Source organism: Dermacentor variabilis, chromosome 11, assembly GCF_050947875.1.
Source record: "Dermacentor variabilis isolate Ectoservices chromosome 11, ASM5094787v1, whole genome shotgun sequence".
NCBI classification, from domain to species: domain Eukaryota; kingdom Metazoa; phylum Arthropoda; class Arachnida; order Ixodida; family Ixodidae; genus Dermacentor; species Dermacentor variabilis.
The window spans coordinates 8,317,983-8,342,908 of NC_134578.1; the positions used below are offsets into that span (position 1 = coordinate 8,317,983).

General features: G+C 42.3%; 1 protein-coding gene and 1 long non-coding RNA gene across 3 annotated transcripts in view; one reads left to right on the top strand and one right to left on the bottom strand.

The window, feature by feature from the left end:
* Positions 1 to 350: 350 nt before the first annotated feature.
* LOC142564314 (venom metalloproteinase antarease-like TtrivMP_A) lies at positions 351 to 24,832 on the top strand. Of its 2 annotated transcripts, XM_075675266.1 has the most exons (13): positions 351 to 498; positions 611 to 777; positions 2,462 to 2,554; positions 3,180 to 3,336; positions 7,540 to 7,697; positions 8,352 to 8,423; positions 8,744 to 8,868; positions 9,049 to 9,098; positions 12,680 to 12,788; positions 12,860 to 12,997; positions 16,132 to 16,297; positions 21,295 to 21,405; positions 24,311 to 24,803. In XM_075675266.1, the coding sequence occupies exons 1-13, from the start codon at positions 450 to 452 to the stop codon at positions 24,356 to 24,358; spliced, it is 1,443 nt and encodes a 480-aa protein (XP_075531381.1). In that variant the 5' UTR covers positions 351 to 449; the 3' UTR covers positions 24,359 to 24,803. The 2 variants fall into 2 exon arrangements, 1 of the variants encoding a protein (XP_075531381.1); XR_012824544.1 differs by lacking the exon at positions 16,132 to 16,297 and having other exon boundaries at positions 24,311 to 24,832.
* The window catches only part of LOC142564315 (uncharacterized), an 89,499-nt gene continuing 69,854 nt past the window's right edge, over positions 5,282 to 24,926 (bottom strand). The window contains exons 3-4 of the long non-coding RNA XR_012824545.1: positions 5,509 to 5,581; positions 5,282 to 5,420 (exon numbers count right to left, since the gene is read on the bottom strand). This is a non-coding gene — a long non-coding RNA (uncharacterized LOC142564315). The remainder of the gene's footprint in view (positions 5,421 to 5,508; positions 5,582 to 24,926) is intronic.

Genomic DNA, 24,926 nt, shown 5'->3' on the forward strand with positions numbered 1-24,926 from the left:
CCAGCACGACTTCCCGGAATGCGCTTGCGTAGCTCGCAAGCACTACTTGTACAGCAATTGTAGCCGTTCACCTTCGCTGATGAGCATCACATGTTTCGTTATCACGGCATGGGTTGTCCACCCTTAAAGTATATAGAGTTACTCGCCATTCTCACGTCTTCCATGTTTTGCAAAAGGTCTTCCATCTTCTGGCAAATTTGTTTGCAACAGCTTGGGGCCTTCTCAAATATTTAAACCAAAGGTCATTGTTTTCACGAAAGTGCACGAAGCCCACTTGCCAGGAGTGGCAATGTGAGTGAACTTTACCTCCACTGGACATCTGGACTGAGACATGTAAACAGCGATTTCCAAATGGCAGCGTCTGAATACTTTAGAAGAAATGCCTCGAACGCTCTAGAGCCTACGTTCGCCTAGCACAGGCGTACAAGTTACGAAGTGGACAGAGCGATATGATAGCTCTCACCCTACTTTTAAGTCTCCCGTTGTGCTACTGTGCCCGTAAGTCATTACTGGATTGCAAAGACTCGTTCATATTATCTAACTACAGTCTGCCTGATCTCGTGTTTTCACTGGTAGTACCAATATTCTTATTATTAAAAATCGAGTGCAGGTAAAGAACGTCTGGTCTACCCTGTCATCGTGGAAGGGCGGTCGACGGCAAGCAAGCTCGTTCTTCGAATTAACCATGAAATTACTCTGAACCTTGAAAAAAGTCACGTGCTCTCGGAAAACCTGTTATTCGTTACTGCCACTCTGGAAGGCCATGAAGTCGAAACAGTAAGCATACGCACAGTCACCGTTGCCGTCAATTTCGTGAAGGCTATCGTTCAATCGACATAGTCAAGAGTATGCGATGTTATATTAACGTGCTGGAGAACACAAGTTGACGCCTGGTAGCCAACTCCCCAAAACGTGGAAAGAGTGTGTTTATGCGCTCATGAGAAACCCTAATCATGAGAAGAAGGAATGCAGGCAAAATAATGATGTATTCGAGCCCGCATGACAGGTACGTTCTCTCATTTCATCCACGACAGTGTATAAACATCTACAAAATTACATAATTAGCTTGTTTTCGTCGCACCGCTACTAAACTATGGGATAGGATTGGATGACAGGCAGGAACTGTGAAAGTAAACTAAAAGACAGTGCAACGAACGAGAGAGAGAGGACTGATGTGCTTAACGTAAAACACAGGAAGACTGCTGTATTGATTAAAAAGCAACTTCTCGGGTATATTTTACTTGCGGTTAACAAGCAGTGCGGGACAACAGCTATAAAAGCCGAAGATATAATCTACGCGTGTTAGAGTTAACAGAGTGAGTGTTAAGTGAAGAAAAACACAGTACGAGATGGCCCAGAATAAGGTGGTGCAATTTTTTATGCTGTTTTCATGCGCTAAAACATTTGAAACTTTTGTATAAGAATGTTTATTTTCGCTATTGTTATTTCGACAGAGTGCGATTTTTTATGAATTTTTATGCTACTACTTTCACTGCTGAATCCGTTTTTGCTGCTCTGCCATCTATTTATTTATGCTCAGCCTAATGCGATATTCTAGCTACACTTTCGTAGCTTTTATTATGTGGCGCTTTCCCCAATCTGTTGCATGAAAAATTACAAACGCGAATTCTTATTATATATGAAAATTTCACGGCAAACGATGAGCCTAACTGACGTACTGTAGGAAAACGCGGAAGTCTCCGGACGAGGTGGGTTACATAGGCTGGTGACCATGATTACGAACATTCCAAACAGCTGACGATGTCATCTGTAAGGTATCTATTACCCCAGTTGCTACGATGTCAAATTAATATTAGTGCTCTAAGACCTGTAAGCCAACAGTTACTCGTGATTGACAGGCATTACTGCCTACAAGAATATCTGGGCTTGAACTTACAGACCTGTCAGAGTTCGCTCTAAAGTACTCAACTACTCTGTTTTCTGTACTCTGTATAGTAGCATCTAACTTCCCTGGTTGATAAATAAATAATGGTTTATTTGCTACTAGTATGCTCCTCAACACGTTATGCCCAGCCATTACATCTTGAATATAGCCGTAAGAGTTTAAAGGTAGCAGCTTTCTGGACAGCGAGTTCTTAATATAGCATTTATCGTGCAATGAGTTTAGATGTGATTCACATGAATGCTGCTCATACGCCTCATTTCGGTTATTTTTGTGGTTTTTGAAGTTTTGTCTTCTTGCCTTTGTTGTAGCGTCATAGTTGTTTCTAAACAGAAAGTAGGTACGTGTCCACAATACATGCTGCCCTAAAGAAACTCAGAACACTTCTGTCAAGCAAAAAGCAAACTTTGTCGTGACTTATTCGAAATACCTTTTGCACAGCTTCACGTATTGCTCACATATCTGCGTTGTACCTTTTGTATTTAAATATATGTAAACGAGTTATAAGGCTGCCTCGCATGCGATTCCTGACTCCGAGGTATTAATCAACTTTGGCAGGTGAACACATCGGCTATACAAGAGAAGCTCTATTACGACAGCAATGAGCGATCATCCCTCATGGTACAGCAAACAGATGGGTCTACTTGTGTTGTAAGTTTTCCACCATAAAAGTTGTTTGCTTTCAGATGAAAAGTGCGAAAGACGTGCTCGCGGCAGAGAAGGCATTTGCGGGTTATGTACAGTTCGCTTTCTATTTACTGTTATGTCATTTTGTCTATTCCCAATAGTTAACATGTAGTCATCGTAAATAAAAATTAAGCACACAAAGTCCTGGGTTTTTAGCGAGGTTATGAAGTGAAACAAAAAGTATCTGTGTGTAAACTGCCTGGTACAAGTGTCTTAGGTGATGTTAAAGGACGGCGTGCCTTAATATTAGATCGTGGCTTTGGCACGTAAAACCCCATAATTTTTTAACTGTGTTAGGTGATACTGCTGCGGGGTAATGCATGTTGTGCGTACAATTTTCGTAATTCCAGAATTCGCGGGCTTATTTGATATTACTTCGATCTACGAAAAATACCCGAAGATTGTTAAAATTATCCTTTCGTTTTACCCTTCAGTAACAAGCCGTTCCCTAGCTTTAGTTAAAGTTCTACCGGAGTAAATGGACCCTTTCAGGAATGTGTTTTCGGTCTTTTGCCACCGCGAGTAAAGCTGAGCTGAGGCAAATCACTAATTTGTTCTCGATGTGGTTTTGTTCTCTTGTTTGCGGTAGGAAGGCGTTGTGAATAGAAAGCTAAGAATCAAGCCTATACCCGAAGGACAACGTTCAGTACACGGGCACATGCTTCACAGTTTATATGAAGTACAAGAAAGAGGCGAAGAGCCGGCGAAGATGGCTGCATACACGCGGTACTATCCGCGAACCCATGGTAAGGCTGCAATAAGTTCTTCCAAGCCATCTATATACAGCTACTTTCAGGACACCTGAAAGATTCAAGATTTCTTAGTAGCCATCGCCATGTCTTGGGCATGTGCAGTCGCAAAATTGGGTACCATGGAATCAGAAAAAAAATATTTTTTTAGCATACCTTCGTAACGTCGAATTGCTTCAGTGCGTTGCAGTGAGTGAATACGCACATGTAGGCTGTATTTCTTGAGTTCAGTCAGCGTGTGCAGCGTGGGAATAAAAAAAATTCAACACTTTGATGGCTTTTGCTGGTGAGTGTACATTTCTCGTTTAAAAAGCAGCAAGTGTTGCAAACAATGGCAAATGTAATGTATTTGGCTTGCATGACGTTCGCTCACTGCGGCAATAATTTTCTTTGATACGACAGAAATGGCCCTGCTAGTGCACGACCCACTGCTTACGACAGATTCCGTTGTCGCTTCGACAGTATCAATTTTTTTTTGTGTAAAACACGACGGCAGATTGGGATTCTGAAACACTTCTCTTCACGACAGATGTGGGTCCAAAAATTCGACAACATTTTCTGCCGTAATAACAGCATAGCATCTGTGGTGCTATTCGAATTGGCTCTGACGAGCTCATTCGAAGCGGCAAAATATTTTTCATCAACAGGGACTTGTTAACATGCGGAGAATCCTTGCGCCCATAACTGCTACGGCTAAACCGTGAGCCTACATCGTGACTATTAAAGCTATTTCTTATTGCAGCACACAGCATATAACGACGACGAAAAGCAGTGCAAGTTCGCGCGCAAGCGCCAGGACTGCAGTAGTAGTGGCCTGTAAAAACTCAGATTCCGCGTTTGACACCGGGCCCGCTTGTTTGTCAAGCTGAGAACCATAACAGACTGCCAGTACTTCGCAATTTGAGACAAACTCACAGATGCTTGAGCTACCATAGTGCCTAGACGCTTCGATCATGTGCGATGCACAATAACAGTGTCTCACAATATCCTCCGAAAGGGAACCCTGATACATAATTCACGAACTGAGCCATGTCAGGCTTACGGTTAAGCAAGCGAGAAAGACGGGGCTGTCGTGTCGTCGTCAAAAAACAGACGTTCTAACAAGGCGCGCCTGCCAGCAACCGAGTGGGACGTTCCTTTCCGGGGCATCTCGAACTTCTTACTCATAATTGCTTGCGCTATGTCCTTCCACATGATAACACAAGCTACGATTCACTGTGGTTCATACAGCCGCTGTTTCTTGCATCGCACTTGGGTTGTGCCGGTTTAATAACTCAATTAACAGGTGACCTGCCTGTGCCCGTGTAGATGCATACTGACGTAATTTCGCACGCCGACCAACAATCACCACCATGGTGCGTTGAAATATGCCGCATGCTCCGTGGGACCCACCAAGGGACTTAGCGTGGAAGCTTGGACTTGTTGGTTATTCAGTGGAAAAAGGACACTGCGCAAAATAAAGACAAGGACACGAGAGAGCGACATGCGCACAGCGCTTTTTCCACCTAGAGGACTCAAAAAAGAGCAGAGTCCGCTCGGTGCATTGCTCATGACGGGCCCATGTGAACTTGAGCTTTGAAGTTTACTATTCAGCGTTTATGTCACTACGTGACCTTTAAGGGCAATGTAATCAGGTGAGGAATAAGCCACATATCAGTGGTGTTTCAGTAAACATGAAAGACGATAGGCAAGAAGGTTGTGTAAGGTTGTAGTACTCTAACTGTTCCGTAGAGGAAAGGAAATGGGGGAGGTGTCAACATTTTCAGAACACACATTATTTTCATCGAATAGACTGGCGTTTATAGAAAAGCTGCAATTCTCAAAGCACCAGAAGTGGTGAATTGTGGTGTCGAATGAGCCTCTCCCTGCTTCATTTGTATGAGTTCACTGTACAAGAAAAAAAAACACTCATACGAGGTCTGCATGTTTCTTCCTACTTTTTCACCTTTGATTGGGAAGTAGGTAAAGACAAAAATATACCATCTGGCTTGTGTCTCTATCCTTCTTTTCATGCTTATGTGTACTATCACGTTTCTCAGAGAGGGTGCATTCACCATCTCGGTGAACCCATGGAGTCCGTCCTGGAAGAAATCGCGGTTAGTTTTATGCCTCTAGTGCTTTCCTAACAGAAATTGCGTGTTTGAAAGAACATAGCTTGTGTATTCTTACTTTTTGTGTCACTCTTTGCAATTTCCGCTCTTGTCGAGGTCCTTATGCCCACTGTCAGGTGGACTGAGCTGATCTGAGGACAAGCAAAAGCAGTTAGCAATGGTTAGCTCTAGTGTTTGAGTGATTATAATATCCAAAAGCAGTAAATCAGTGCGACTGCCTATTTCTCTCGAAGATAACAGCGAAGACGTGAGTGCGGAAAACAAAGTGAGGAAGGCCAGGGAAGTCAACCAGACGAGCATCCGATTTGTTATGAAGTACTGGGGGCAAGGGAAAAGGGGAAGAGAAAACGAAAAGGTCTGCGCTAGGCATTTAACAAAATCCCACCGAAAAAAAACACACACCCCAGTAAAGATTCTGGTCACTTCCTAGCAGTACTCCCATAAGAAAACTGTTCCCAATTTGGGCCCAAATCCTAGGAGTCATGTTTGACATCAAAGACTACCAATAATACATGGTGTTGTTGAACTATGTTTGCCATTTCTGTATCAAATCAATAGGTTCTTTACCAAATATAGTTATGCCATTCATATTGTAGAAGCATCGTAAAGCTTTACCGCTGATCTTCAGTTATCTTAAAGTTCTCCAGCTCCAGCCGATTCTGTTGGCAGTGACCACAACGCTAATTTCCTGGTACGGACAACCTATCAACTGCCTCTTTTCGTCTGCATCTCAGCAGTTTCGCTTATGTGTATTTGCCTTACAATTCATACCCGAAATTAATTTTACCCTAGAGCTTTATGAATTCTTTAAAACGTTCAAGGTGAAAATATTTAACGGGCTGCAGCTACGCCCGGCAGTGCTTCAGTGCGGTGCACAGACCGAATATAACTGCAGCAAATAATTTGTTTTTGATTCTGAACCAATGTATATGCTGCCGGCGCTAGAAGATACCTTGGTAAGCGGCTTGAGGAGGCTCATTAATATATCAGTGTACATGTACTTACAAATAAAATCACCGCTCTCTTTCAGAGATAAACATATGCATAGGGAGCACTTTCTGTGCGCAATAAGATAAAAAAGAAACAATCAATTCAGTAGATGAAGATAAGGAAACAGATATAATTATTATAGAATTATTATACATAAACCTGAGTTATTTGTTACCACAAACGATTAATAACAAGACTGGATAAGAAATAGATGTGCATAAGTCTTCCCTGGCAGGCAGATAGATGAAGTCACTACAGATCCCGGAAAATTGGTTCTCAGAGCATGGTGCAACATCATACCAAGGACACCAGTTATGAAGGAATACATGGACGATAACTTTGCCATATTAGGCACTACGCAAGTTGAGGCGGCCAGTGGAACCAACGAACACATGTATGTCAGTAAGACTGACAGTTTAATGTGGCATTTAACAGGTAATGAATATGCATCAGTGAACCAGCTTCTAGATGGTTAGTCGAATTAGGTGGCATTGTTTTAACATGTCATATTTTGTTGTGTTCAGCTCTGCCATGTGTAATATATTATAAAATTGTAAAATATGTCATTGTTTCTATTAGTCTTATTTTGCAAACTATTATATATTGCGTGTTTTTAGTATTGGTTTTCCCTTCACTACTTTATGTGTTTTCTGAATTTTTTCTTTAGATTACACGCGGCACGTCTGCGCCGGCATATCACATAACAACTAAGGACGTAGGGCTGGTTTGAGCTACATTTGTAGGTTTCTGTTGAGCCTCCTTCAACCTTTTAGAATTAAACAAAAAAAACGAAACTTCAAACCGGGAGACCAATCACTGCATGGGCCAGCGGCCCACACCTCGTATTCGGCAGAGTGAGTTATCTTTAGCTTTTATACGCATGATATAAAGAGCCAAATATATGATCAGAATAACAAGAACAGCAAACAAGAAGTGAGTAGACAGAGCCTCGATCATGCGTGCAGATTTCCCTAGGGCGCATAATTGCCATCAGTTTGCTTGCATTGATAGGGCTTTTAAATATTCAGTTAGAACAAAGCACTGGATTATTCTGCATAAGCACTTTTCGTTACAAACTCTTAATTATAAATTCTGTTAGCCCCCCAGAGTGCGACAACAACGGTATCTACAATGACCATCAGACGGCCGGTACAAAAATTTGTGGTTGAGCTTTTTATCATTTCTGACCAAGAGCACAACCAGAATTTCCGATCCAAAACGGACTTGGTCACATATTTGGGAATCATGGTCAATGCGGTGAGAACGCATGCAACTTTTTGTTTTTGTCTTATCTCATCCATCTTAAATTTGATGCAAAGATGCTTGAACAATTAAAATTACTCTGCATTTGAAATATGTTCCCACTGTTCTTCTTAAGCCCTCTGTTTTTTTATTAGTCTTTGCGCACATGCATGTTGCTTCTAAGCATGTAAATTTTGTTCATACGCGGAACCTTCTGAGCGGCATGCGTATTATTTCACAAATTCTTTTTAGCCATCCGATTGGTCTCGTACTCTGAACTACGCAACTACTTGTGGGTTGGTGCGTGCCTGCATATACAAATAAATCACAGTAATACTCACCTACCATAGTTATTCAACTGAGGGCGTGTGTGACGTCCTCATTTTTTTTTTGAAAAGTTGTGGTGATCTTTTGCCCCACCTTCCGTCTGCTAGACACGCGCACCGAAACAAAAGTAGCTAGTGTCACCATCTTTTCTTCTTCACTTCGTCACATATGTGCTTGCACATTTAGCGTTAAGCAGAGGCCTCGATTGTGGCGCGTGCCCGTGGTGCGGAGAAGGTACACGCGTGTGCTTAGTGTGCATGAGCAAATATAATATCAGTTACAGTTTTTCTTCCTGCTGAGGTCTTCCTGCTGCGCCTAAAACTTTTGTGTGCATTATTCCAGATTAATCTCAGATATCTTGAGATGACGATGCCTAGCATCATCTTCAAGCTTATTGGAGTGACTATGAGCAGGGTAAGTCATATGAAACCACAAATATGCCAATCTTCTGAAAAATATTCAAGCAGGCAGCTTAGTAACTATCGCAATTTATTCATGACTGCTCTTTAGAGAACGAACTGAACACAATTGAGCAGCGCTTTTCTCTGATTCAGCAGTTATCTATCCTTTCGTCTTGCAAAACGTCACTTTAGCCACAAAAATTGACGCAACAAGCTCTAAACGTACTTGACTTCTGAACTTCAGATGCATGTTCCAGCATATTATATGCCAAGTACAAGAGATGTTCAATAGAAACTAAAGGAAATGCTTGACATGCGTCTGCTCAATGGCAGGCCGATGTGTTTGCCAGTCATCTTCTAGGTACCATAGAAGCGCATGAAACCCTAGAAAAATTGGGAAGATACTACGACGAAGGGAACATTCCAGGAAACCCCGACGTAGTGTACCTCATAAGCAAGTGAGTAGTACGGATAACCTATTTTTGTACCTTATATCCATAGAGTCACACATGCCAAGTTTTCTTTTTAATTACGTGTAGTCAGTACGTCAATAAGATCTCTGACTAGCATGGTGCTTACTGAACTAACGCGCGTTTGCTCCATTCCCATTTCTGAGTCGTTGTCGCCGTTCTTTGCAGTCGGGACATGTCCTCCACTCAGAGCGGTCTTCTCGATAAGGAGATAGCAGGTAAGAATAATCGCTTAATCGCTTAATAGCTCAATTTATTCATTGAGCTACACACTGCGAATAGCAAAATAAATCCTTGTGATGTGTACCTGTCAGCTTTACGATAGCCAGCCAAAATCACAAGAATACAAAAACAAACGTACCCAAAGGCACAGTTAATTAAGACAGTTAATTAAGGCTCTCGAACCCACGACCTCTGGTGTTAATTGGGGCGAAGTTATTAAGGCGCAGTTAAAAAGATATACTTAATTAAGGCTCTCAAACCAACGACATTTGGTGGGAGAAAGCAAGTAAGAGGAAGCAACAACGCATTCCAGTGAGAATGCCAAGCAGTTTAATGAATGTTTTGTGAGTGCACAGGCTTTCGCATTCGCCTTACTTAGCATATGCTAAAGTGCCTGTCAACTTTCATTTTATCAAGAAGGCTTCGATTTTCCTCTCGATGCTGGTTGCGCACTTCTATGTTCAGTCGTCCCGACTGTATTGCTCCCCCTCTTTAAAGTTGAACTTTATTTCATTGCTACCGATGGCTGAACCGCACCCCATGACTTCGACTCGTTTCTTCAATGTCAGCATATCGCTGTTTTATTCATCTACTTCAACTAGAACACTGTAGTGTTAAGAGAGAAGCTCAATCGACTCTTCAATTCGATTCACCGTTTTCGTTGCCTCAAGCGAGGACGTCAACCCTAGCTACAAGTGGGAGAAGGAATAACCTTTTGGTTCATTTCATTTAGCTTTCTATCAATCTTTGAAATGTGGGCACGACCTGTCCTCACAGCACCTGTGTTCTTGGCTGCAGTACACGTATATAAGTGAATATACCATGGATTGCTTATACTCGTTTCCCCACGTAACTTGAACCAAATTTTAAAACTATGCAAATGCCACGTATCTGGACAAAACCATGGTAACGTTATTTGTCGTCGCTTGGAGGCACCCAAAGTATTTTAATACCATTTTATTAGATCGTAAGTATTAATTATTCTACTTCTCAAGTGCTATAACTAAATTAAAAGTGTGAATGAGAAATTTGTAGGGCAACATGAAAAACTCCTGATCCACCTTTCTGTCGCTTAGTAGGTACTACATAAAACTGCTTTTCCAAGTATGAGAGAAGCCCGCGAGAACACGCAGGCTGCCGCGAGCAGTCTCGAAGAATACTCGGAAAAACACTTTCATGTAACACGTATTAAGCAACAGAAAGCTGGAACGGGAGCTCTTCATGTGGGTCGACAATTTTCTCAGTCACATTTTTCATTTAATAATAACAACTGAGAATTAATAAAGCAAAGATGAGACATCCACCCAAACGTAGCTAAATGCTCCAAAGGAAACTGATACGGGTTCATTCAAAGAAAAGCCTCACAGTTCAAGAAAAATTCATCCTAGTCCTGGACGAACACTTTCCTTGCTGAGTCCGACTACCGATCAACCTCGAAAGCGACCGAAAGATCCAAATAAGGCTAGTCGTTTTAAAAACCACTGGGGTTAACAAGCAATGCAGTGGCGTCCGCTACTATACTATCCTGAACCCATCCGCTATATCGACACAACGGTCTGCTAATGTGATTTAAAGTCCTATGTGAAAAATCTGCAATGTGAAAGTGTCGTGAGCGAAGCTGCTGAAGCTAAGTTTGTGTTTGGTTTCCTAGTTCGCGGCTTCACCAAAGACACCAGAAACACAGATTCGACAGTAAGGTTTTGCAGGTGGGAAAACAAAAGTACTGCAACTTCAGTAGCACGTGCAACAGCAATACCTTGCGAAATCACTAGATGACAACTTGAAGTTCAAGTTTTGAGGTTTGAAAAGAATTAAAGCTCTTTCAATTTTGGTTTCCTTCATCCGGCATTGAAGTCGACCTTACGGGTTTCTGCAGAACTATTACATAAAATTCATGTCTTTGCTTCGATTTGTGGACAAATTCGAGTTCGCCCTGCGATCTGCTAGTCGCCTGATTGGCTCAGATGGTAGAGCGGCTGCCCCAGAAAGCCGGTCGTCCCGGGTTCGTGCACCGGACCAGCACGAATTTTTCTTCAACTGCGACGCTTTTCTTTCGAGGAATGTAGCACTTAGCTACATTTGGGTGGATGTCTCACCTTCTTTTTATTAATTACTTCTGTCAACCTTGCGGGTTTTCGAAGAACTATTGCGTCAAACACTTGATAAATTTATTAATTAACTTATGCTAATTATGTAATTCTGTGGAATTCAAAAAATAGTCTGGCTATCCTAAAGTGATGGCAAGCAACATTACCTTGGTTTGGTCCATCTACATAGCATTTGCATATTCTTAAAGTTTGGTTTAAGTTACGTGGCACAACTGCTTTGAAAAGCATATTTAGCCCCAGCAAACAAGGACAGAAGGGAGATGACACCACAATGCGCTATTTTACTACTGCACGATTATGCCATTGATCGATAAATTTTTATTTTTTCCCGCACTCAAAAAGCAGCGAAAAGAACACTTCTTATTATGTCCTACTTTTTGTCGTCAGAGTTCAGTTCAATACCAGATGAAGGGAACCAAAACTGAAAGAGGTTCAATTCTTTTCAAACTTAAAAATTTGAACTTCAAGGTGTCATCCAGTGACTTCGCAGGGTTTTGCTGGTGCACGCGCTCCTGAAGTTGCAGAACCTTTGTTTTCCCACCTACAAAACCTAACTGTCGAATCTGTGTTTCTGGTGTCTTCAGCGCAGCCGCGAACAAAGAAAACAAACACAAACTTAATTTCAGCAGCTTTGCTCACGGCACCTTCACGTTGCAGATTTTTCACGTAGAACTTTAAATCACATTAGCCAACCGTCGTATCGATATATCGGATAGGTTTAGGATATTAGCAGCGGTTGGCTCTGAATTATTTTTTAGCACCTGTGGTTTTTAAAACGACTAGCTTCCGTTAGCTCTTTCCGTCGCTTTCCTGGTTGGTCGGTGGTCGGACTCCGCAAGGAAAGCGTTTGTACTCTCGCTCTTTCTCGAGCTCTTTCGTGCACTCGTCCGCCCGCTCAACATCTCGCCCTCGTTCGTTCATTCGTTACATTGGCAGTCATATGCGATGGTACCCGCCCATTTCTTTTTCACTTTCATTTCTATCTAGGCACGCAGGCATTTCTATATACTCCATCTCTAAATGAAGACGGTGGCAGCGACAGGAATCCTGTGGTTTTCAGCAGAGCATCATATCTACTATGCCACGCTGTGGCAATAATACGTAATATTGGGCTATTTAATATAACAAGGCTGAACGTTTATGGCACAAGCATAACAAAGAAAGAGGCGCAGGAAGGATGACACCTCTGCGCGTAGAAATATATGTTACAACGAGTGTAATTGCCATCTTCTTCACCCTTGAAGTCTGCAGCAGGAAGAAGGTGTTTAACGCAGACTCAGATACTTCCAATTAACGCGCTCCTGCTTAAGCTGAAACCACTCTGTACCTACATATTTAACTTCCAACATAACATACTCTCCAATCCTCTTCTGTTTTAGAATGTTTTTGCCTTCCTTCGCCCTAGTGCCTATACTGTGCTCTCCACTTGAAACATGTCTGAGGAAATGAATTTGACACATATGCCGCAGGACTTGCACACGTCGCTGGGGTGTGTACTAATCACAGAGTGGCTATGGGAGAAGACACCGCTCCATCCTTCGAGGGCGTCCTCACAATGGCTCACGAGCTTGGCCATTCGTGAGTATTTGGCTGCTATTATCTCCAGAGAACATGTGCAAGCAGCGGACAATTATGCTTTTGCGACGCAGGCTAGGAGCACGGCATGACCCGCGGGGAACATCAGAGTGCTCGTGGAGACATGGCTTCCTGATGAGTTACAAAGAAGGCGGCACGAACAAGTACCGGCTTTCCTCATGCAGCATGGATCAGATAAGGATTACCGTAGAGTAAGGCCAGAAACTAATTGCTTTGAGTCGAATTACACGCAGTAATACCGGCGAATTTAAGCCGCTACGCATCCCAGAGAGCAGACAGCAGAACAATCATAGCTGCAGTGATGACGCATAAGCTATTCAACTATTGCATACATTCGGTGATTTACTCATTATTATGTACTGAGGTCGTTTCTGGCAGGTGTGTTCATAACGCCGGCACTGGAATAAGCTGGGCGCAATTACGGCGAAATTCATTGTCGAGCAGCAAGCTCATGCATTACCCTTCTATCAGCGCGACATTAAAGTCATTGAAACCAAATTCAAGTGACTTTCCGGGACACGATAGTGTATATAGTGCCTTCTGGTGGTGTCGTACACTAAAGCGGCGAGTTTGTTACCGCGATCCAATGTGCAGTATTCCCCTTGTCCACCGGTGGGTCACGGGTGAGTCATGCTCCTTTGTTACTTTCTCGAGGTTCAGAATGAGGGTGCCACCACGTGTTCAATCAGATCGTGAGGGGAAAAAGCACTAAGACCTTCCCTCCTCCGCTGATTTGCAGGAAAGATGTCCCTTGCCTTCTATAAGAAAGCACTGCGAAGCCGCACAAGGTGAATAACCAATGCGACCTGCCCATGACCGATGTCTCAGTGAACACGCTTGGTAAATTCATGCTCACATTCCGATACCGCGCTCAAGCCTTAAAAAAACAATAGGAAACAGTTTTTTTAAAGTTTTAATCATTTCTGGCAATATTTTTTCATAATAAACACAAAACGCTATCTATGTAGACTGCCACTGCCATCCCTTTTCACCATAATTAATTACAATGACACAGGCTTTGAGACCAGAGAAGCATGCCTAAATTTTATATTCAACTGTTAGACGAAAACTCATCTGGTGAAGAAACATACTGGTGCTGAAAAAACATGCACTCACCAAGCATAAAATAAAAATAAAGAACAGAACGTTTCAATCAAGGGGCCCCTCACAATGAAGATATAAGCATGGGCGCGCGGCTACTTATGGGTGAAGTGGCGCAGCGTGGGGGTGTATATCTCGGAAAGATTACCCCGTGTCCGGTTTATCATGCTTCTATTTGACTGGCTGTAGTAAAATTCTAAAAGCAAACGGGCAAATAGTGTTTCTCGGTTGTGATGATGGCTGCCGAGTCCCAGTCAATGCTGTGTCCGGTTAGTTGGCGATGTTCCACCAGGGCGTTCGCGGCTGTGTGGTCCCCGGCGACGTGTTGCAAATTTTAGTGTGACAGCCACGTGATCACTGACGATGGGGCAACCTATCCGAAAACCTGTGGGGCACACATGTCTTGGGCATGTGAAATTGTGGTCATGTTTAGATGGCATTCAATGTATTGGAGAAAGGTGATGTTCGCTGTTGCTCCCATTCAGTTTCACGCACCGTTTGACGTAGGTTTCTTTCTTCTATTCTGTGATACAAGGATTGCTGCGGAAATATTGAAGTAAAGAGTACCTCGGCTACCCCATTTCTTTACGTTATGAAGCAAAAGGTAAAGGAATAAATGATAAAGGTAAAATTAATTAATTATTTACTTAATTAATGGTATTGCAATTATTCAGAAAACGCCACAAAAGAGCTCACGGAATGTCTATCCGTGCCTCTAACCGAATAGTATATACACTTTGTGGTCCTCATTCATTGGTGCAAGACTCCTGCACGTACTAACGTGATGGTATGTCCTAATACATACCTCCGATAAAGTACCGTCCACAGCACAGAGCATAAGTGCTGTATAAGTTAACAGGACTACTTACCATATGCACGTATTTGTGTGTGCTATAAAAAAAACTCCGAGGACACCAGAGCACTTTTTATGAGTTGTGACTGCGAAATCATTCATGTCCAATGGCACGACGCTGAGCGGTCCTTCGACTTCTGCGCTGCGAGTAATGTACCATAGCAGTGCGTGCTGCCCGAGCCAGCAAACAGCAGCAGCTTGCGGTGCCGACGCCGCATGTCACCAACGTTCTGCGCGACGAAAGTACGAGGAAGCAGCAGCGGCCACCAAGGCTGGCAGGCACGCGGAGCAAATAACCCAGTGGGGAGAGAGAGAGAGAGAGGGACCGCGCGCGGGCTTCCGACAGCGAGGGCGTCGGCGTAACGGTGATGCCCTCTCTCCTCACGCAATATCTGGCAACAGAAGCTTGATGTGGGCGAGTTGGTTTTGCATATTTGATGAAAAGAGTGCTACGAAGACGCGGACTAAAATAACAACATGTACGACGGACAAGGCGCTATCTGGCGCGTTATCGCGGCCAGCAGGTGTTCCCCTTCGCCCACTTTGCTCCGTCGAGGCGCGCTCGTGACGTGGCGTCGCAGCCAAAGGAAATTTCCCCGCCCTTTCGCTGCTACAGAAAACAGACGCCGGCTTTGTCGCTCAATGGGCCATCTGAGGCTTTCGCATCAAAAGTACTTTAAACATATGCTTGCCTTTTTATCGAGATTACTTGCTCACCACGGTCCAAGAAATTTTTGCATCGCGAAGGGGCGCTTCTCCAAACTCCCTACTTTTTTCGCTAACGTTCTTCTTTCTTTTGCGTAATTTAAGCGCTCAAGAAGACCGTGGCAAACGTTTACAATTTGATGATCACTGCAGTACTCAAGAGAAATAGAGCGACGTAACCTGTACGGAAATTTATTTGCCATGAAATTTCCAGTTGAAGCCGGTGCATAATTGTATCTGTATGTCGTGGGAAATTTGCTCTTATGTTGAATTCTGGTTGTGGGTCAATTTCAAACGAAAATTGTTTCGCTTTATCACGGTCTAACCACTATCCACAGAAACTTCCTTTATAATATCCCGGCTCTCTAGTTTTATAAATAAATATTGTTGCAAGTTAGCTGAAATATTGCACATGCCTCAATCTTGAACAGCAGGCACATACAAACTATAATAGCAAACACTGCCGTTGATAAATTTACGCTGCCTACTGTAGGCTACTGAAACCTCGCATTTACCGAATGTTGGTAAAATATATAGGAAAGTTCCCTACTTTATCCAAATCTTTATTGGCTGCCTACGCCCCTTCTAGATCACGGTGCACAGACTACGGCGTCATATTCCTCGGCCTGAAGTACGAGAACACAAGTTTTGCATAATTATTTGCAGGAAGCTCCCGGATATCTGCATAAGGGAATCTTCAATAATAACGCACTATATGACGAAACCCGATGTCATGCCGGGCCAAGTAATATCTGCAACTGAACACTGCAGATTGATCATGGCGAGAAGCTTGAAGCAGAAGAGGATCAGAAGCGAAGCTTACGCAGAAACGGTGGGACGTTTCCATGGCAATATTCGAGGCTGCCCACATACATTAGACAAGACCTCAGCCCAAATTAGCTGGTAAATGCGTCAATGCAGACACTGAAAGCACCATCGATCGACTGGCTTAATTCTCGCTTCGTATTTGAAGCTGAAACGAGCATTTAGACGTATCTACAATAATGAATTCGCAATAGGTGTCTGACAGCAGTAGGGGTAATGTATAAATACAAAACAGATACATATAAATTATTAGGTAGCAAATTATGTTAATCTCAGCTTGTCAAAGTGAAAAATGGTCCCATTTACTCGTACACAGTCAAATTCTAATTTTTCCTACTCAGTAAACAATTCTCCTGTGCCTCTTGCGCAGTCATACTCGGGACGTTCCGAAAATAAGTTTCGTCATTTTCCTTTTTATTTTTCGAAAGAGAAAGGGGTGCACCAGGTGAAACAAATAATCGCCATAAGAATCCACACCCGCTGCTGGCTCAACGAAGGAAGGAGCGTCAGCGGAGGAGCAATGAAGCATGCGCAGAGCGCCGAAGAGAGAGTATAGCAGCAGACTGGCATGCTCGAGGTTATTGGAATACCAATCACGATGGCAGACAGACATGCGCTGAGAACGTGGTCGGCAATGGAAGTGCGTGCTGTTATCCGGTATGAAAGGGCACGTAGGACTTGTGTGTCCACCATTCATGAACGCCTACGATTGTGTATGGTGAACAGGTCATGTATCGTCAAACGGTTGTTCACTGGTGCTACATGTTCAGTGAAGGAAGGCCGAGTGTGAAGGATAATGGGAGCGATTGAATCACCCGGCCTATAGCCCCGATCTTTCCCCATCGTACTTTCACCTGTTCCCTGCATTGACAGCCGCACTCTCGAGATGTCATTTACAAAACAATGCGCAGGTGTAGCAACTTGTGCGACAATTCCTTGCATCGTAGGGAACTAAGTTCTACCACAGTGGTTTCTTCAAACTGATTGCACGCAACGATAAATGCCTGAATAGTGCTGACTTCGACTATACGGGAAAATAGTGCAATGTGTATATTTTATGATGTCATGGTGTATTTTCTGGGGGTGGACGGGGGAGCGAATAAACTTTCCGTGTGAAAATTAATGACGAAACTTACTTTCGGGACGTCCGTCGTATAAGTACTTGGGCCTAAATCTCACGTATAATCTTTCTCATGAGCATATGTGCAAAGGCATCCCAAATGCTTGGTTATTTGCGTGGAAACCTGCGTCACTCATTTGCTAGCATAGGCAAATTAGCTTATGTAACCTCCGTTCCTCCGCAGTTTCAATTCGCCTCATCAGTATAGTCACCTCATCAAGATTACTTAGTTTAAATGTTAAAAGCAGTACAAAACAGAGCCACCAAATTCATTTCATCCAACTACGACCACCATTCCAGCGTTACTCGAAAAAGAAATTATGTGGTTTTACGTGCCACAACCACTTTCTGATTATGAGGGACGCCGTAGTGGAGGACTCCAGAAATTTCGACCCCCTGGGGTTCTTTGACGTGCACCTAAATATAAGTACATGGGTGTTTTCTCATTTCGCCCCCATCAAAATACGGCCGCCGTGGCCGGGATTCGATCCCGCGACCTCGTCCTCAGCAGCCCAACACCATAGCCACTGAACCACCACGGCGGGTGTTACTCGAGTAAAAATAGGTTCATCCCTTCAAGCATTATGTACCTGTAGAACAGTCGCTCTGTTTTTTTTTTTTCATAAACAAATACATTCATGGAAGACCGCAACACAAATTGCCCCTTGTAACCCCACCACGTACTTCTAGACGTCTTCATAATCATTTCAGCCTCACATGAATACACATTAGAACCAAAGCTCTTAATTCACCAGCGTTGTCACGAGCCATTGCATTCTGGAATGATCTTCCTGACAGCCTTGTTTCCATCACTAATCGTGAAACATTCCACGAGAGTTTATACACTCACTTCTAGTAAAGTTCTGTTTATTATTGTGTACAATGTTTTCACAGTCATTAGTGACGTTCTTTTGTTCGTGTTTATGCTACATGTAATTTTGTTATATTTCCTCCTCCATCACTTAATGCTCCGACTGGAGCCTGTGACGTATAAGTAAGTAAGTAAGTAAGTAAATAAATACATACATACATAGATAAATAAATAAATTGATAAATAAATAAATAAGTCTGCCATTGAAGACATTTGGAGCGGCTTTCTTTTTTCTCATTTATCTTACCATATGTAAAAGACCAACACACAGGTCGACATATATTGTCATATCTTTCTATAAACTAACTCACGATTCAAGAAATGTGATAAATTTCCCAACTCTAGCACACTTCAAGATAACAATGAATCACAAGGGATAATGCGGAAACCAAGACCATATCGGTCACGTTGTCACATAATTGGTCAAATGGACGTTAACGGCAAAAATAATCAAAATTTGTAGCGTCTATTTGGTAGATTCAGTTCTTTCTTGAAGTAGGCATATAGTTATCGTGTGGTTTAATTGTCACTCATGAAAAGGGGAAGTAGAGAGAACTAACACAGGCGCATTACCTTACTAACATAACCTTTATCATTAGTAACATTATCTCTATCAGAAACATCTTCATGAATAAAAAAAAATAGACCCTCCACACCGAAAATTTAGAGATTTGGTGTTTGTCTACTCTTGCAATGTGGAGCAAGCCGGCAGAATCAAAGCGGATATAAGTTCATAGAATAGTGTTCCAATCAAGAGACAAGACTAGTCTAAACCAACTCGTGAAACTCGGCAACTCTGTTGAAAACTGAGTGGTACTTTACTCGCCTAATGCGTTTCAGCTTCGTCTTGTTCATATCTTCTATCATGATGCTTTTCCTTCTCGAAGTTAGACCAGTACACAAACTTAGCCCATTTTACGAGCTGGCTAAAAGTCAGTGGGGTCATTTCTCGTGTTTTATTATCGTTGCTTCCTATTTACACGTAGTCATTAGGACATGTACCAAAGAGATTGTAAACTACTTTCCAATGTGTTAGCTTTACTTAAAAATCGTTGATGAGCTGCTAATAATAAACGCTAAATCACTATTAACGCCAAAATAAAATAACAAAGTATTGCGAGTTGCGATTAAGCACCTTTATCATTTGTAAGTTTCCGCGCTTACGTTTTTATATTTCCAGAGCTCGAACATAAACTTCTGCAACGATACCTTGATGTTTACGCTGCTCATGCGTCTCTATTTACGAAGTGGCCGCTAAACCGCATAGGCTCAAGTTGCTATTTTCATAATAAGACATTTGTCGAAACACTGCATAGGCCCTGACACATTTAACCCGCCGTGGTTGCTTAATGGCTATGGTGTTGGGCTGCTAAGCACGAGGTCGCTGGATCCAATTTCGGCCACGGCGGCCGCATTTCGATGGGGGCGAGATGCAAAAACACCCGTGTACGTAGGCTTCGGTACCCGTTAAGGAAACCCAGGTGGCACAAAGTTTCCGAGTCTCCCACTACGGCGTGCCTCATAATGAGATCGTGGTTTTGGCGCGTAAAAACCCCATAATTTAAGGCCCTGACACGCAGCGCATAGAGGGTGTCCCACGTAACCGGTGTCACAATTTTAAAATATGGCAATATCACGTAGCCGGAAAAACCAAAGTAATGTTGTTTGCCGAATTTTTTACATATTGCCTAACCACATAATTAGCTTCTATGATTAGTTAACTTCGCAAATATTATAATGAGAGCAAAATTGTCGATAAGAAAATTGTAGGACATCATGAAATATTCCGAATCCTTCTTTCTGGTACTCAATACGTGCTACATAAAAGTTTTTTTCCGGGCGTTAAATAAAGCCCGCAACACACGAAGAAGCATTTTACGGGTGCTTTGGTCGCCTTCTTTCAGTCTTGGAAAAAAAGTCTTATTGAGCCCATATATAGGCAACAATAACATAGGGAATTTTTTATGATAGCCAACAATTTCCTGAGTGACAGTTTTGTGGTGTATATAATATTTGAAGTGTTAGGTAAAAATAACTAATTCTGTAATTAGGCGAAATCCTAATATAATCTAACTTGCACCGAGCGACGGCAAACAACATTATCTTGGTTCTGCCCAGCTACGTGGCACTCGCATATTTTTCTTTGATTCTGGCACAGATTACGTGGGACACCTTGTACACAGTTGCGCAAGCTTTTCTTTGGGGATCTATTAATTACCTGTCTTAACACGCTCTCGTTCTCACTCTACACATTTACATCAGCAGGCAGTGAGTGATCTAAGCTGACGATTGCTTTAGAATGTCAACGTCGAATTTAGAAAAAATATGGCAGAAATAAAAATTTTACCAACCTACTACATACCATTCTAGCTGCAGGCGACTCTATTGTTGCACAATCGAAACCGGTAGCCAGAACCTTGTTGCACTCACCTGTAATTACTAGCACGCTGATCTGACCTGAAAAATGCCTGTACGCCGCTTTTGTAAGAAATTCGCAGCATCATGCATAATGTTAGTCACATAGAGGTAATTAACGAACAACGTTGAAAATTAAGATTGCAAAATTATCATGTGTTTTTGGTAGCGTACCTTGTATCAGAGCGAATACGATTTCAGATTATTGATTGCTTAGAAGAGGCAATGCACTTGTCGAAAACAAGAACCGTTGCGCCTACCACGTGCGGCTTCAACAGTGGATTGGTGATCCGCCTTAAGAAGTTTCGATTATTTTTGTCTGTCACAAACAGGTAGTTTTTTTGATAAAGAACAGAAAGACATAATCTTGAAAATGTTCAAGCAAAGTTTTTCTGGGACGCCACTGAGATATCCGTATGCGCCAATATGCAGTGATGTTTTGTGTGCTGCCTAAAGAACTAACAATGCTAACATTAATTTCGCCTATTGTTCAGCTTTATCCCTGTTGCGCGCTTTGCTCTTCCTTCTTGGCTTTTGAATATATCATTTTTTACGGCTAGAGTTGTTCTTTATGCAATTGTACACTTCTTTCTCCCAGCTGCCAGATCTTGCACGCGAGTGTAAGATGAAGTGCTGCTACAGGGTAGGCCGTCAAAGGTGGTGCCTAAAAGTGGATATTTTGGAAGGTATGGTATGCACAGAGGGAAACGTAAGTATCTCAGTGTTATTCTCCCATGACAATGTTTTCTAAGCAACAATTTTATTACGGCTTCAAGTGGCAAAGTTAAAGGCACGCTGACTGTGTCGCACGAATCAATTCACTCCGTCTATATCATAGAACCATACTGTATTCGCGTCAAGGGAAGCTTTACCTATTAAAAAAGGAATACTTCCACCTGTACAACGCTATGTGCAAGCTATATACGTGAACATATACGTGAACTATGCGGAGGCTACATAAAATCACACAGCCGACTGCAGCGATTCCTTTGGTTATGAATTTATTTACTGCGACAGCAGCATTCTTCCACAGTGAAAATAAAAAGATAACAGCGCTAAAATTGGTGTCTTGTGATTTTCTTATGCACAAAATGGTGCAATATTTCAACAAAATAGAATAATTATTCCCATTATTTTAGAGAAACATGTTTGATTTTGCTTTGCTGTGAGGTTCAATGAGGGGACCTTTGGGGTGTAATAAGTTGCTATAAGCCAAGTGAAACAGTCCTATATTGTGATTCCGACATTTAGAATGACAATTCCCGGACACCCACCTGTCCGATGGGTCAGCAGCATTGTATTTGAAATAAACTTCAAATGCAAATGTTTCACACACCATGCTCTCAAATGAGTGTGCTTCTTTAAATCAATGTTTAGGTCACCACTGATCAGCGATTCTCTTCATGTCTGTATGTGCTTAGAAGAAACAGCTTGATGTAGTCGACGGATGCTTTTGGTGATACATACACATTGGCGAGCAGCAATCATCCTGCTATGCGCACGGCGCATGATACATTGATGTTATCACTTTAAGCGGGGCTTTATCTATATCGAAAGTTAGATCTCCCATTCCAATGAAGTCGTTGCCGTCTTCGTAGCGTGTGTGATACGTCGGCACCTAGTCAGTAGTTGCTGCTTTAATGATTCTGGCCTTTTGGCCGCGGTGAGCTGTTTTCAAGGCACGGGTTGGGAATCATCGACCTCGGAAACCATAACTTCTTCTTTGGTTGATGCCACACAACAAATGATGCAGTGCCATCTGCTAGATTTGCGCCAAATATCCTTTAAAGTTCTCCCGTGCTGAGCGGAATCAAGCCTACGCCACAAATTTTCCTCAGGGACCGCAACCCGACCCTTCAGCAGGCTGTGTCACGAATTCACTGGGTACTGTCGGCCTTTCAATGAACGTCTTTCAGTCAACGCTTCAGCGTGCGGCGCCGGGACGCACTGGCTATGTGCCGCTCTTCAATGGATCTGTCGCCAACTTGGGTCACTGAGTATGTGCCACTTAGCGTGCGGAGAGCGAGGGAACTATTCTCAGTGTTCGCAGGCACCACCACGCCATGCTTCTCATCTCGGAGGCCATGCGCGGACTTCTTGGCATCGCCACTAGGTGGTGCAGTGTGTTCAAAAAGAAACGCGAGAGAGGATTGCGGTTGCCGCATACGCCTTTCTAAGCGTTCGCACACAGTGGCGCGCCATGCATTTCGGAGGCCAGGCGCAGGTTTTGCGGCGGCGCCACTAGATGGCGCCGAATGTTCTTAGGGAAGCGTGAAAAAGGAGTCCCACTGCAGTACGCGCCTCATACGTAACTCGTTTCGACGGTGGTAATACGTTGTGTCGCTACGTTGATTCAATGCTAAGCGCATTACCATTGCCAGTCACCGTGAGATGGATTTCACTGTTTCTTTTTCTTCAAGTGCAGTTTTTTTTATTATTATTGCTCTGTGTGTATGATAAATGTAACCCCCATCAACGCACGGAATAACTGTTTCAAATATTCCTTTTTTCCTAGGACAATAACAGACTGGAACAATCTTAATTCTCATACTGTTACCCAGAATTCCTTATCAATGTTTGAAAAATGCTTGCAAATGTTATGAATTCGTGTGTGTTATCTGCTAGTGTGTTTTTTTCTTGTATGTTATGTATTCTTCACCAATGTCTGAAAATGCCTGCATATGTGATGGATTTGTATGTGTTTACATGCTTGTATATTTCTATGTATACCCACCCTGCTATGATCTGATTTCAGATCGCAGTATTTATAAATAAATAAATAAATATAAATAAATAAATGCAGTATACATATATTGCTTGCAGTTTCCGAACACATATTGTTTTAGAATACCGCACTTAGTTCGCAAGTCACTTTTTTCTTGCCCCGGTGTGCAATATTACCGCAAAAAATCTTTTGTTGGGCCTCTCACACGATTGTGACATCAAAAAAATAAATTAATTAAATTGGAAGAATGTCCACCTAAACATACCTTATTCGGTCTCAAGCTGATACGTCGACAGATTTGTGCAGAAGCTGAGTAGATTATTAGGGGAGGGAAGGGGTAAAAATTAAATTAAATAACACACGCTCCAATAACGCTAAAGCTCTGAAACGCAAGAGCAACTAAACATACGGTTGTATCACAATGTCACAATAAGCGATGCTGCAAGCCTCGTTTGTCCCAGTATACGAGCTAATAATGTACGCAACAAATGCAGCAACAACAAAAAACTATTATATATTGTTATAATTAGTGGAAGAATTTCAGATATCTTGCTAAAAGCGAATCGGTGATCAATATTGTAAGCTAGCGACTTCTCAGTTTAAGGTTACTTGCACAGATAATGATCATTGCCATTATAAAGAACGATGTGTATACTACAGCAAATGTATTTTAAAATGAAGGTAAAACTTTTGCACTTATTCACCATGAGGCTTCTAAACATGACAACTTACCTAATTGCAAACAATAATGTGCACCTACACTGTCGCATCTATTTGAATATAACTGTATACTGCATAGTAGATTCTTTGTCTTATGCTTGTATTCTGGATTCATTTGCATGTGTTTTAATATAACTGAACGAATATACGGGCCATGCTTTTTTTTCAGACATGCAGAAAAGGCGTTTGTGGAAAGCATACCAGGGCAGAAAAATAACTATTGAGAAAAGAGGTCTGGAATTTTTGGACCGAGGTTGGAGCTCAATCTATGGTGCTGTTTCCCCAAGCATCCTTCTAATGGCAACCGATGTTCCCTTGCTTGAGAATTAGCACAATGTACGACAGTCGTGCATATAATACAAAAGAAGTGTCAATTTTGAAATGAACTGTATGCAGCCAATACGACGAGAACAATAAGTTTTTTTATGCGGAACTACGGAACATCATCACCCCTAAAAACTTTAGTACCTGACTGCAATAAATGAAAAAAACGTCGTATTATGCTCGAAGCCGTACGTTATGTCATGCAATACACAATAAATATGACTTTCTCATTAATAAAATGAATATATAGGCTGATCTGTATGACTATCATGCTAATGGTGTGAACAACACAAATAAATACAAGAATATTCATGACAAATTTTGTGTTCTCTTGTTCTCAGTGCCTTAACACTTGGGCTACTCGAAATCTTTTTGTTTCTGTACCTGTGGCTAGTTAATCTGGTGCTCGGTATTTTTCGCAGGCTGTAATGAAAAGAATAACTTTCTCTGGGTGATAATGT